Source organism: Mytilus californianus, unplaced genomic scaffold (genome assembly GCF_021869535.1).
Source record: "Mytilus californianus isolate M0D057914Y unplaced genomic scaffold, xbMytCali1.0.p SCAF_9, whole genome shotgun sequence".
Lineage (NCBI taxonomy): Eukaryota > Metazoa > Mollusca > Bivalvia > Mytilida > Mytilidae > Mytilus > Mytilus californianus.
In genome coordinates, this window is record NW_026262745.1 from 56,911,243 (window position 1) to 56,926,635 (window position 15,393).

Below are 15,393 nucleotides of genomic sequence, written 5' to 3' on the forward strand. Positions count from 1 at the left end.
GCCAAAAAAACGGAATTATTTCATATAAGATGAGTATTTAAATATTTCTATTTCAATCGAGTGCACACTTTCTTACACACGACAATTTTGAATATGAACAAGGTCAGTCTAAAATTATCGTCAGAGGTAGATTAAAGAGACATATTGATTTTTGGTATCACATTGGTTGTTATGATTTTCATTACTGATACCATTTTACACGCATATAAAATACATTTTTATACTACACGGCTTTCCGTTTGTTTACAAAACAATTGTTCTGCTATTACACACAGTGATTTTGTTTTTAGAAGCTATTGAAGATCTTTTGATTAGAGGACTTATTATTGTATGTACTGATGATAAACTTATGGTTGTAAATTCACTTGCTATCTCTGTTCAAAACAATGGTAATAGAAAGTTTTAATTTTAGATATACGTCATGTCAATTTACATCTTCAAATTGGTTGAAGCAAAGAACGTTAGAAAAGTAAAAACCAATTTCAGACGTACGTACGGACGTGCATGTACTTACAAACGGACAAGGGTGAACTTTAATAGCCTCCCTTTGTTGTGACGGGGACATACAAAACAATTATGATAGAATGCAACCAAGGGCTAATACCGAAAATACTATCCTGACTTGGGACATGCATATACAGAAACTGGCGACGTATAACATGGTTGTGAGCGCTCAACCTTTCCCTGAGATAGGACAGTAATGTAACATCATAACATAAGAAAAAAATGTTAAAAGCTGTTGAACAGAATTCCTTTGTTTGAAATGTTGTTGATGTTTCCTTGTTGGTGTGTTACGCTCTAGCAGCTTTCGCACGATAAAATACAAAGGAGCAAAGATGGTTTAAAATGAGTTTGTACAACGTTCGTCTACTTGGGAAGGATGATTACTGATTAATGCCATCACATGCTCCTTTGTTTTACTCAGTCAACAATTATTTGCATTAATGTCCTGCTTAATTTATTCGACATTTGTTATGACTTTCAGCAATATTTAGCATGTTTAAAAGATGTGTAGCATTTGGTAAATTGTGTTGCTATGCAGTAGTCTTAGATGTATGATTTTTTTATAAGTTGTTATTGGCTTTAAACTAGCTGTCAGTAACTGTAAGTACTCTCAGATCTGTACAACAGTTAACCTCAAACCTTCTATCCCCCTTTGGTAGTGTTTTTGTTGTTTTTGGGATGTATAATTACCCTGTCATGTCTTCTTTGTATCGATCTGATGAGTTAAGCCATTTTCAACTGATTTTTATAGTTTGTTCTTATGTTGTACTGCTACACCAATGTCCCAGAATAAAGGTGGGGGGGGGGGGGCGCCTTTAAACTAGTTAAACCCCTCCACATACTGTATGTGCCTGTCTCAAGTCAGGAGCCTGTAATTCAGTGGTTGTCGTTTGTTACTGTATACCATATTTGTTTTCCGTTCATTATTTTGTACATAAATCAGGTCGTTAGTTTTCTCGTTTGAATGATTTTACATGTGTCATTTCGGGGCCTTTTATAGCTGACTATGCGGTGTGGGTTTTGCTCATTGTTGAAGACCGTACGGGTTTTGAGAATTTGAATGGTTTACAACCAATAGAAATTGTGTGAACGGATCTTATAATATAACACACAGGGAATAACTACTGAAGCAGGTATTGTTGACCCTTCAGTAACACGTGCATACAGCGTCAAGTATTGATTGGTTTGCATGCTAAATCTTTAGATTTCAGTGTAGTCTTTTGCTTACTGCTGTGTGTATTTTGTTTCTTTTTCAAGAAAGTAATTTTATTTTTCTCTGTTTGATAACTGATTTTTTATTCTCCCTGTGAAACCTCTTTCATTTTTGTAATTCATTCTGACAAAGTTTGATGACGTTGACTATTCTTGAAAAAACTCCATTGATTTATTTTCCAACAATTTCTGCATACAAGAAAGGTGGAAGATACCAAGGGACTTTTAAAAACTCATTAGTCGAAGAGAAACTGACAACGCCATGGCAAAGAAAACAAATAACGACGAAGAGACAAACGACAGATTCTAAAAAAATCTACACTTTAGGGATAAGGACTGAGCTACACGAACCACACAAAAACCAGGGTGATCTCGCTTGATCCGAAAAGGTAAAACATATCCTGCTGCATATGTGGCACCCGCCTCGTTGCTCATTATTTGTGCACATCCTTGGAAAAGTTTAATTCGACGATATGTCATAAACAACGAAATGAGGACGTGTTGTGGTTACGATAATGTGACGCAGAAGTTTCATAACGGAGAACTAAATATTGGTAGCGTCCTTTAAACATTCGAATGAATGACTTAACTAATCATAGCGATGCTTTCCGAAACAACAGCCATTTTTTGGTAAACCTTTTATCTATCCCCCTTTGGCATTGATTGCGTCTGGTGGTATCTTCAGATTTCATTTTCATTTGTATGAATTGAAGCAGAATTTATTTTATATTGATAGTGGTGTGTTGATTATTTTTTTTAATGTACCATTGACTTAAACCACAAAATTTCTATTGGTTGTTAATAATAGCTTTCACTGAAGTAAATGCAGCATGGTACTACTGAACCTTGCATAGCAAATTGCAACCTTTATATTTTAGAACGTTAACAAGCTATAACAGAACAGTTGTACTAGGACATCGGTGTGTTGATCTACACAAGGTCTTCTTTTTAAGAAAAGCACATCCTGCTCAGGTTTTATATGTAACCTTATCACCCAGTAGTTCATTTTGCTTTATCTGAAGAATCGAAACAACTTAACGATATTTATATAAATTTTATTACGTGTATATAATGTAAACTTACATTTAACTAAATTCAATATTTGTATGAATAAGCAAAAGTACATAGACATGATAGATACATACAACTTCGACTAGATTTAATATAAGATAAACAATATGCAGTCAATTACAAAAAACAAAAAAACAAATGAGGCTTAAAAACTTAAAAAAGGCCAAATTAAAAGGCTTATTTCACTCATTTGCCTGTTACAAAACATTTCTATTTTTCTGACATTGATCTGATATTGAGTTAAACTGTTGCTAACGTCGAAAGTCATTGAAACGGTAACACAAAAATCAACATATTTTCAACTCGCACATGAGGTCACGACTGTTAAGAAAAGTGACGTTACATGAAATTTACATTGTAAACAATTATCACTCTGTTCTAGCTGCAGTATAAAAAAACATATGCATATATATCTCAAATTTATTTACATGCGTTTATAAAACATAATGTTCTCAAAACTTTTTTTTCAAAATTCAACCTTAAAATGGTATAAATTTTGACGTAATAATCAACGGCCAATAAAGGGTGTATCAAATAATCATTATCAATCTATAAAACTAGTATGAAAATGTTAAACAGATCCACATGACTATCAGTAGATTGTACGTTACTATGTTATATTGAAACATCAACTATAAAGGTCACGTCGATGCAGAAAACATGCTTTTTATAATGGGATAACTATCTTGACAAGAGATGTGAGCATAGAAGGATAAAGTCTAAGCTTTGCTTATCACTGCTGACGTAAAGTTTAAAAAGACCTCAATTCCTAGCATTGATTAATTTCAAGAAATACAGAAAAATAAGTAGATGTGTTCGTGTTCTATTCACGTTTGAACATTGAGATAAAACAAAAGTATGTGTTATGCATTGATGTGTAACACGCAATTAAAACGTAAAGCTTATAACTTGATTTAATCGCAACTCAGAGAAGAGGTCATCGCTGTGATATTCGGAAAAAGTGGTATTTCATTTGTTATGGTAGGTGACCAAACTTTTAATAAAAAAAGTATTTCGTTTTCTATTTTTTGTCACAAAACCTGTTTAAAATCAGTAAAAAGGTATGACAAAATAAAAATAAAAACTTTAAGTCAGTGTCTTAGTTATATTGACCATCAGCGTACATAAACTCTTAGGCCTACGCAAATAATGCATAAGTCAATGTAGTTTTACAAATGTGTTTCTGTGAATGGACTTGATGTATTACCAAACCAATCAGATTTTAAATCGTTTTCTTCTGGTTATTTACGTTATTGAATAGTTAACAAGTTGACGTGAGTATTTTGCAACCGTAGTTAGATGCCTGTTTAGCTTTAATTAGATACTTAAAATTTTGATAATAATCATACAAAAACATTTTTGTTTCTTTTTTTTTTTTAAATGTCATTGTACTCTGTTTTGCACTCTAATTTAATACCCACTTCAGTTTTTGTTTACTAACCCTTGTTATCGATAGACAATGATAATCACGATAAACATTAGCTGTAAAGTCCAGATTTCAAACAAGAGGGTTGTTGTTTTGTAATCGAAATTCCATATCTTTTTGACCAATTAATTTTATCTTCTTGTGATCTTCCCTTAACAAGAGGATTAAACCAGTTCAAAGCTACTGTGTACGTTACTACTTATTTTCAATTGCATATATATTTATGGTTCGAATGTTACTACAAACGTATTGAATCCATAAACGACTTACTGTTACAAAAATGACGAAGCGTAAGGCTGCTTAGAATTAAATTTATTTTTCATCTGAGGATTCTTGTAGCGTATTTTTCTTAATTTCTTTTTGAATATACGCTATTTTATTCTTTTAAAATATACAACATGTTTACTTTATTTTTTTTTACACGCAATGATTAATAGAGCTAATCTATCTTCGTTTTGGGGTTTCGGATCATATCAGCTATTTCTGTATGGCCATTGATGAGAGCTAACTGAAATGGGTTGTAACCTTTGAAATTTTGTTTATTTATATCTGCATCATAATTAATCAACAAATTGACTATTTTAGTCAGTCCGGTCTGACATGCCAAATGTAAAGGAGTGTCACCATTTTTATTTAAACAATTTACCTTGGCTTTATGTTCGAGTAAAAGAGAAAATACTTTAACATTGTTTTTAGTGCATGCATCAAGAAGAGGACAGGATCCGAATGAATTTATAGCATTGATATCAACATTCTTTGTGAGAAGAAACTTTATCAGCTCGATTTTACCAGATGTACAAGCTAGCGTAAATGGTGTTACTTTATTAGTATCGAATTGATTAACTTTGGCATTCGATTTAATTAACAATTTAGCTACACCTACATTGCCTTTTGAACAAGCCATATGTAATGGTATTTGACCTGCGTTGTCTCTAGCATTGACCAGTGATCTATCATGTTCAATTAGAAAAACTGACAGATCATGGTATCCAAAAAGTGAAGTAACGTGCAACGGTGTTGTTCCGTCTTTTTTGGATTTACAGAAGGTTGGCTTTTCTGTTTTCAAAATATCTATGAATAAAAGACGGCGATTCTCATGTTCAATTTGAACACTTGAGAAAACCTCCCAGTTTAAGCCATCATTAATATCCTTTAATATTCGCTTAAGATAAAGTTGTTCATACTTACTTTCAATATTAATGGTATGAAGGCTATGCTCTTTAGAAAATGGAGCTACTTCAATGTAGTCTTTAATGAATTCGCTATTACTATGCTTCAAAATACATGGTACAAAATGTCGCCCAACAGTTCGCACTAACATACTAAACAAAGATGTACTTATACAGGTAAATGTTAAAGACGTTTCTTTAATGTATATATTTTCCATATATGAAAGGCTTGCAATGATTGCTTTTAATGAAACAAAATATCCAAAATCTAAATCTTGTAGCATATCATTTAAAATGTCAGCAACCTTACTTTCTGTTTGTATCTTATGGACGTGCAACATCAAAGATTGCTTATCAATGGTGTTGTTAAAAATAACTAATAACCCCAAAGCAATAAAGCAAGGGTCTGACGAAAGCCTCAGTTCATTCATTTCAGTCTCAATAATATCAATCGGATGTATAAAGTAATCATTTATACTTTTCTTGTCTTGAGCTCTATACTGCATACAAATCAATGGAAAAAAATTATATAACATTATAGTATTATCATGAAGTGACTTCATTTCTTCTGCAGAAGTATAACAGCTGCATATCAGTCGCCTCTCTTCTTTTGTCAAAAACATTTCATCTGCTAACATATCATAATGAATATGAGGAATTTTCAATAAACTGAATTTTTCATTCCTATAGATATATGATCTACATGTAACAATCAATTTAGTATTCAAATTTTGACTTAGAATTTTTGTAATAAAATTTGCCTCTGCTCCCCATGTCTGTAAACTATTTCCGTTTAATGAATATTTTCCTACGATATCGTCTATTACAAATACTTGTTTTGTTTCTACATTTATAGACTTTATAAGCTTCAATGGATTTGAAACTACAATCATACTGTAATTGTCGGTTTCTTTCAATTGCAAAGCAGCTCGATAAGACATTGATGTCTTACCACAGCCTGGTGGACCAGAAATAATTGTTACTGTATTGTCTCTGACAGTTTCATGCATGAATATTAGTGCTTTTGTATTTATAAAATCATTAGCATCTTTCTCTTTCACGTGGCGTTCTGAAAGTACGAAGATTAAAATTTCATCAAGATATATAGGTAACTATCATGAATATCTTCACTGAAGACTGAAAAGGGAACAAAATTAAACAGATCATTTGATTTTGAAGTCTTAAATTGAAATGTATTACCATAGCATTCATAACAATATAACAAGAGCTTTGTATGTAAGTTGCTTCTCACTTTATTCAATGATATGAACAATATATCAAGTTCTTGAATCGCTCACCTGGTAAGAGTATGTTAATTTGATATTGTTTTTTTCTTTTATTGCAATCAGTTATTTTGCTTATTTGGAAATCTCATTTAGTGATATTTGTGTAGGTCTTGTATTGATAATATTTTTTATCGTTTACGTTTGATACATTTCTTTTAAAGATTTTGAAATAGTTGGCAACATTTCAAAATCAGTAAAACATCGTCATTTGAGATCAATGCGTCTTATACCGAGTCCAAGAATTACCTTTTGGATCATATTTTCCTGGTCCTGAATGTATTTGAAGTTTCTCTATATCTACTATAACTTTTTAAAAACAAAATGGTTAAAACTCACCACTCATCAAGGTTTCGATTGAAAATTTCATCCATGTTGACTCATTTGTAAATCTTATTGTGCTGATTACTTTTGGTATTTCAAGTTCCTCTCTATCCATTACAGTTTCTGCAAAAAGGGTAAAAAGCGACTTTCAAGGGCACCAACTCCTATAATGGGCTTTTTAACGATTTAATCTTAGTTGAATATTTTGTTGATCTTTTAATGCTGAACATGTTAACAAGAAGTAAAATAAAAAATCGGAAAGTCCCTTATCAAATGGCAAAATTTAATGCTCAAACACATCAAATGAATGGAAAACAACTTTTATTTTCCTGCCTTGGTACAAGCATTTCCCTATGTAAAAAATGGTGGATAAAACCTGGTTTTATAGCTAGCTAAACCTCTAACTTCTATCACAGTCGCATAGAATTCCATTATATGAAAACAATGTGTGAGCAAAACAAATAGACATAATAGGTACAAATGTAGAAAATTGGAGTACAGCAGTCAACATTGTGTTGTAATTCTAATCACTATAAAACCAAACAAACATTTATGCCAACAAAGAAAATAAAAAAATGGCATATAGACACTCTATAGACACAACACAGAAGCAAACAAAAGACTGTCAGAGCGACAGCAAACCGGATATTTTAACATTTATTTGTGTCCTGGCATTTTTCAATATAACTTCTGAACGGTAAAAGTGACAATCATCAATATTGAACTTGCCATCCATTTTGTCATCAGTAACAACATATTAAAATTTGAAAAGCTTTCGTTGAACGGTTCATGAGTTAAAACACGGACACGTCTAGAAAGACCATTTTTCAATCTTTCAAGAACCATAACTCCTCTTCCATTTTGCCTTGTTCTTTTTTTTTTAGCAATATCAACCATGTTTGTTGCTGAATATTATCCTTGGATAATATTTAAAAAAGATTTCTTAAGGAGCATTCAAGTGAAGTGTCGTAAGCTATGGCGAAGAAGTTTTAAAGGCGATTCTTTTTTAAATTTGGCACGACGGACGGACGGATTATGAACGACAGATGGACAGATTACGAACAAATGACTGAAGACGGATGCCAAGTGATGGAAAAAACTCATCTTGTCTTTAAGAGCAGGTGAGTTGATAAACATAGATGTAGGTTCAACTTCATTGATACAGCAATCCAAATAACAAATAACCAAAAAAAAATATATTTTTATGTCAACACACCATCTTTACAATTGACCATACAGTTTTTTATAAAGTTGTAAATAGCCAAAAATTCAAAAAAATTATTTATAATTATTTGAAAAACAATGGAGATGGCAATTGCATTAAAAAAATGGTTTCAATGTAATATTTAAATCAAAGTAAATATATGCAATATTTTATGATGACGAAAATTTATTTGAAATGTAAACACTTTTTAATATGAATGAAAGTCCTGAACGATCAATTAATTACCCCGTTTAATCGTATCACAAACCGTAGATACAAAAGCCACCCTACCTTGAATAATTGGTTGTAATCCAAGTACCTTTTCATGCAAATTTCCAGGGGTCTGTTGTAACTTTTTTTCGTCAATACAGTTGCTTGTTTCTGTTTGTTATGGAGTACAATAAAACAATTGTTAGTGATTGTTTATTTCATTGGTTTTTGTTTTAATTTCCGTAACATTAATAGAGCAAATAAAAAGGGACGCAGTTGGATCAAAAAAATTATATTATGGAAACATTCAATTATTTTTTCTGATTTATTTTTTTTTGTAATTCATTGGTTTTGTTGAGAATCAAATGGAGTAACACGTTTAAATTTTGTATCTGCTTGTATGAATAGTTCTATTACCAATATTAATGACAACTCGTGAAACTTGATACCGACCACTGGGTTGATGCAGTGTTAGTTGATTGCAAAACCCAGAGGCTATTACAAAACATGTTGAATCATGCTATTACTTTGAAACAAATACTCGAAACATATTTATATCAAAGGGATATTTAAAAATCATAAGTCAAACAAATACAGAATATACAATGACAAAGATAAAAAAAGAAAAGACAATCAATGATAACTTATAAATAAAAAAAATTCTTTATAGAATGTTTATCTAGTAAATGAAAATAACCCTTTATAGATTACATTTCTCCTAATTGTTTTTCTGGAATACCATATGTATATACTCTTTTTATACTTTTCATGTTTTTGTCTTTTGAAATGCTCTTCCTTTGTACAAAAGGATTGCTTCGTCCATTGAAAGTGTAGTATTTGGAATCAAGTAACATCAATACATGTACTCTAGCCATTTAGAATTATTTTACAGAACTAACTTTGAATTTGAATTTCTTATTATGAGGACACATATTGGTTACATTATCTTAATAACAATACTAACCTTTATCTGCTATCATTATTATGTAACTTATCACCAACAAAATAACAATGACAACTACAATATAATAATAGAATACTTGCAATAAATCTAGCAACTTGTTTATATAATATTCAAACCCCCCTCAATATACAAAATGTGTCCATGTTATCTTAAAACCAGGATACAAACAACATGAACAACATACAATGTAGCGAAAAAGTAAACTGCAAAATGTCATCGCCATGTAAAGCTCAGACTAAATAAGAGAATATATGACTAAACAAGGACTAATATTTAGTAAAAATAATCCCGATCGGAAAAGGGATTGTTATATATAGTTTTACTTTATATTATCCCCGTGTAGTAAACACAGTCCCAGCAATGTGTCCTCGACTGTGCATCAACGTTTTTTTTTCTTGCCGTGTGCATTATGACGGCTGCTACTTATGGACCAGACGTTAACTTGGGTTCATTCCTTGTTTGATTTCAAAGGAGTTCGTATTGCTTGAGGTCTAATTTATAGTATTATATTTTGGTATTTTTTTATTCTATAATATCTGTAATGTTTATATCGGTAATAGTCTTATAAAGAGTAAAGCTTTGTTGACAATTCAAACTTTCGCATACGTCAAATGTTAATGTTAGGGAATATTGAAACGCTGCCTCCCTGGTGCTAGAGTCGGCCACCAGAGAACACAGGGTCACAAAGAAAGAGAGAGTAAAAGGTTCTATAAAGTGTAAGGTTCGACGTCCACTGTTTACCGCCGAACCAAAACACGTTACAGAAAGGGAAATCGTATACTTGTGGTTATATATATATATATACTCAGTTGTTAAATAGAATATCTGAATAAAATAAAGTTTCATTTTTTATTAATATCAAAAATAATCCACGACGGAGAGAATGGGTCTTGCAGGCTCTGTCACTGGTCTGTTCGGGTCCCCGGTAATGGTTGGTATTACAGTATACAAACAAACTTTTGATAATAACCAGCTAATAATATATAATTCAACCCGGTGGTCCCTTATTTGGACTCTTTCAATAATCCCAATTTAAGGATATTATCACAATTTCACAGTATTCAACATCGACTTATCATCATAAAATATCTAAAACAAAAATTAAATACAGAAAGCAACAATTTTACTCCCGTCACTAACAACCTTACTTAGGACTGTCAATAACCACCTTAGCACCTTCCTCCACAACTTTAATTATTGTTATCACTAACAACAATAGCCCCCTCACCGACAATATTATTTATTCTCGTCATTCATAAAATAATTCCTATCACTAACAAACTTAATCACTGTCAATGGCAATATTAATTAACACCACCACCCACAACCTTAGCACCGTCACCGGCAACCTTAGCACCGTCACCGACAACCTTAATTATTTAGCACCGTCACCCACAACCTTAGCACCGTCACCGACAACCTTAATTATTTAGCACCGTCACCCACAACCTTAGCACCGTCACCGGCAACCTGATTTAGCACCGGCACCGACAACCTTAAATAAAAACAAAATTAAATATTATTATATACCGTCTTTACTAACTTTCAACGCTTGATTATAATTATCAGACATCTCTATTTGAATTTGCCGCTCTCTAACTTTTCCAACCCAACAATCCCTCGGTTCTGTTGTTGCTTTTGCTTTTATACTTCCGACTGACCAATGGCAGAGCTTGTTACATATTGTTTACCAATCGGCAACCATGGATCACACAAGGGAAATTCCCGTAATGTTGATATCATTTGTTAACATGGATTGATCTTCATCAATAAAGATGGGTTTTGATTTTAAATACATTAGTAGATCATTAGAAGAGTTTTATTTGAGTTTATATTCTAATAAGGTAACTACCGCGAAAATATGGAATCAGTACGTGAAATAAAACTTCTTAACAAACTAAGTTAAACATACACAAATCGCTCGTATCATTGAAACAACCGCCAAAATAACAAATTATAAGTCTGACATTACTTGCAACATTAGACATCTCACTAACATCTATCATTTATCCTCAATAATTTCCAGAAACTATACAGACATAGATTTACTATAAAAAGGGGGAAAGGCCGGCATTACAATATATAATAGCAATCTTAATTGAATTTGTTGAAATATCTACGGGTAAGAAAGAAATATTCTTCAATCCGCTACATTTTTTGTATTTTTTTATTATTACTATCGTTAATTTTATTACTACCACTGGGTCGATACTTCTGCTGGTGGACTGATATTACTAGCCCACTTTCCAGTACTTCTGTGCTGACATAAAAATACGAATATTGTTTGATTAAAATGTGGAAATATTTTGAATTAAGGAACATATCTCTCTCATGCAAATGCTGTGATTCCTTGTTGGGATGTTACTGTATTTGTGTCATTTTTTATTGTATCAGCTCTTCAGCGTTGTAATAAGGTTTTGAATTTTTCAAATAGTTTGGCTTCGATCATTACTGAAGAGACATTAATTGCTGAAATGCTCATCTGGTGAAGTACAATAAGCATTGTTACTGTTATTACTACCACTGGGTCGAAACCTCTGCTGGTGGACTGCTTGTTCCCGAGGTAATCACTAGCTACGAACCCAGTTCTTAAGTGATGGCATGAAAATACGGATATCGTTTGATTACAATTTGCTGGTTTAATTTTGGGAATCATTTTAAATTACGAAATATATCTCCTTCATGCAAAAACCTGTTTTCCTTTCCGGATTTGGCCAAACTTTAAAGTGCTTACATCTATAAAAATAAGAAGATGTGGTATGATTGCCAAAGAGACAACTACCCACAAGAGACCAAATGGCACAGAAATTAACAACTATAGTTCACCGTACGGCCTTCAACAATGAGCCAAGCCCATACCGCATAGTCAGCAATAAAAGGCGCCAAAATGACAAATGTAAAACAATTCAAACGAGAAAACTAACGGCCTAATTTATGTACAAAATAACGAACGAAAAACAAATATGTTACACAGCAACAAACGAAAACCACTGAATTACAGGCTCCTGACTTGGGGCAGGCACATAGAGAATGTGGCAGAGTTAAACTCATTTGAAGGCGCCAACCCTCCCCTAACCTGGGACAGGGGTGTAACAGTACAACATAAGAACAAACTATAAAAATCAGTTGAAAAGCTTAACTCATCAGATGGATACAAATAGAAATACATCTAAAAAAAAAACACACAAAGTGAACGTGGACGGGTACTTATACATCCGCACGACAGAAAGATACTAAATACAGACCTTAGAGTACTCGCAGTTACTGACAGCTAGTTCAAAGCCAATAACAACTAATAAAAAAATTCATGCATCTAAGACTAAAATATCAATCAGTACACATCCAACCTCCAAAGGATTTAGTGTAAAGACGTCATAAACAGTCAGAGAAAAAGATGACCTTGTGCAATGCCAAGATACAGGTACTTCATTTGAACTTTGAATGATAGTTGTCTCATTGGAAATCATACCACATCTCCTTATTTTTATAAGTTCGTTTTTTTTTTTTTATTTTATCAGCTCATAAGTCATGTAAGTGTTTCCATTAGGTTTTTGATTTTCATATGTTTTTGCCTCGAGCATCGCTGAGAACTCGTAATTGATACCGTTAATGTTACTACTACACGAAAACATACATTACTGAAATCGTTTTATAATAAACACGAACGGTACGCAATGCTGACCCTTTCGAAGCACCTGAGTAAACACTCGATCTTTGTTGGACTTTTTTTTTCGGGGGGTGGGGTATTTTTTAAGTTGATTCATGGTTGTTCTTCGCTTTACTGGTTTCTTCTCCCTCTTATATATATGTATGTGTGAATTACAAATACAATAATGAACAATTCAATTTTGAAGATGAATAAAAGATGAGATGTCATAATTTAAAATGAGTGACGATGATTTACTATCAAAGTAATACCTTTGTTCTGCTGAACACCTGATTGCAAAACATGTAATAGGAAAAAAACGCCAAGTCGCAAATGCAGGCATCTTCTTGTTAAAAAAATATACAATCTATATCCAAGCAGGAATAGATAAAATAATCGGATAGTAGCTGTTTTGTTCTACCCTAATGCCTTCATGTAAGTCATAACAACAATTTTCTGACTGCAAAAGAAATTGTAAGAAAATACATTAAAGCAGCTGTACTTTAAGCATGTTAAAGATGTTCAAATCTCGTAAATTGATTAAGAAAAGACAAATCAAGGAAACAAACCAAAACCGAGAGGTTCGCACATGAAGTCCAAAAGGAGCAAGATTGATGCATCACCAGCTATGCAAATCCGCACTCAGTAAAATGACACAATAAGTAAAATTTCAGATCAAACGACTGGTACCTAAAGACCGTGCAAGCATGTCTCTAGTGAGTTGAGACATCGACACACCGTATCGGTCAAACAATTCGTGATCGTAACTTGAAAATGTATGACATGTCGACTTCAGTGGTTCATCCACATAACAATTGTTAGGGCAGTTTTTGTGTAATTAAGGAGCAACAACCCTGTTAATGTAGTCCGTAAAGTGAAAAAATGCAAGAGCGTAACTTATGAACTGAAATATGCAGACGCCCTAAGATACAGCAGAGGGTTTGTTTCTGTTGAAAATGGGACCGTAAGTGTCAATATCCAGGAAAAATTCAAGACTACTTTCGTTAGTATCCGTAATCTCAGATGTAAGCACTCATTGAAATGTGGGGTATTGAGTGAGTGATGGGTATTAGTATACCAGAAAGTGAAATAAGGAGAAACCTATAGCCAATTGATTTTTTTTCTTTTAGAAATTTCTGTATGAATTCTTATGCATATGAATACAAATACAAGTACGCCAGTAGTGATGCACTATTCTAATATGACGTGCTTCTTTCGCTTTGTTAACAATACCGTGATAAAATTCTCGATATATCTATAAATAGGTCATCTATGCTTAGGTCAGGAGCCTGTTGTTCAGTGTTTGTCGTTTGTTGGTGTGGTTCATAGGTGTTTCTCGTTTCTCGTTTTTTTTATATAGATTAGACCGGTGGTTTTCCTGTTTGAATTATTTTACACTAGTCATTTTGGGGCCCTTTATAGCTTGCTGTTCGGTGTGAGGCAAGGCTCCGTGTTGAAGGCCGTACTTTGACCTATAATTGTTAACTTTTTATACATTGTGACTTGGATGGAGAGTTGTCTCATTGGCACTCATACCACATCTTCTCATTTATTTCTAGCGCAGACTCAGAGATGTACATAATAATGGCTGTTATAATATACCTCCCACGTAAATCCACATGTATTGGAACCTATGTTCAAACGCTATGCCGATTTCGCTGGGTTAAAAAATTGCAATTAGAAAAAAAATATACAGAACTTTTATTATTATTCTGATGCACAACAAAAAGAGTTAATGCATTAGAACTCGGAAAAATGTCCAAAATCAAAATAAAATAAAATTTCGCTCAGGATATTTGTCTCGGTGTATTTGTTGTTAAAATCAGTGTGATTATTTAGAAAGTAAGATTGTGCATGACTTAAAACATGAATTTGTAGAAATTAAGGTCTGTTGATTAAGACGATGTAGTCGATCTTTCGATTGATCATGGAGAATTATAGTGTGAAAAAAAAAGTAAAATCACAAAAATACTGAACTCAGAGGAAAATTCAAAAAGGAAAGTCCCTAATCAAATGGCAAAATCAAAAGCTCAAACACATCAAACGAATGGATAACAACTGTCATATTCCTGACCTGGTACAGGCATTTACGTAGAGAAATCAAAGGCCTTAATAAATTTAGATATTACTGCAAAATCGTAAAGATGGTGATTGAAGATTTTGGAATAGATCTTTCGAATTTTTTAGAATCAATATTTGACGACCCGGATAAACATCGTTTTATAAGGATTTTTGTGACATTTAGGTATACAGTATAAATATCCGAGAATTTTATCGTCCTTTTGAATGTTAATATTAAAGGAAAGATGGACGGATCTGTGATTTTCAAAAATCTCCTCATGTACGTGTAATACGCGGAATTCTTTGTTATATATCTTGG

At 32.7% G+C, this 15,393-nt stretch overlaps 1 protein-coding gene across 1 annotated transcript; it reads right to left on the reverse strand.

Annotated features, from left to right (window-relative positions):
* Window positions 1-2,755: 2,755 nt before the first annotated feature.
* Window positions 2,756-6,447, reverse strand: LOC127714919 (uncharacterized). Its single transcript, XM_052220940.1, has one exon. It carries the CDS (start codon window positions 6,390-6,392, stop codon window positions 4,653-4,655), a length of 1,740 nt encoding a protein of 579 aa, XP_052076900.1. The 5' UTR covers window positions 6,393-6,447; the 3' UTR covers window positions 2,756-4,652.
* Between the last annotated feature and the right edge of the window lie 8,946 nt (window positions 6,448-15,393).

Coding starts and splice junctions, on each gene's coding strand:
- LOC127714919 (XM_052220940.1), bottom strand. CDS start 6,392: ATGCATGAAACTGTCAGAGACAATACAGTAACAATTATTTCTGGTCCA.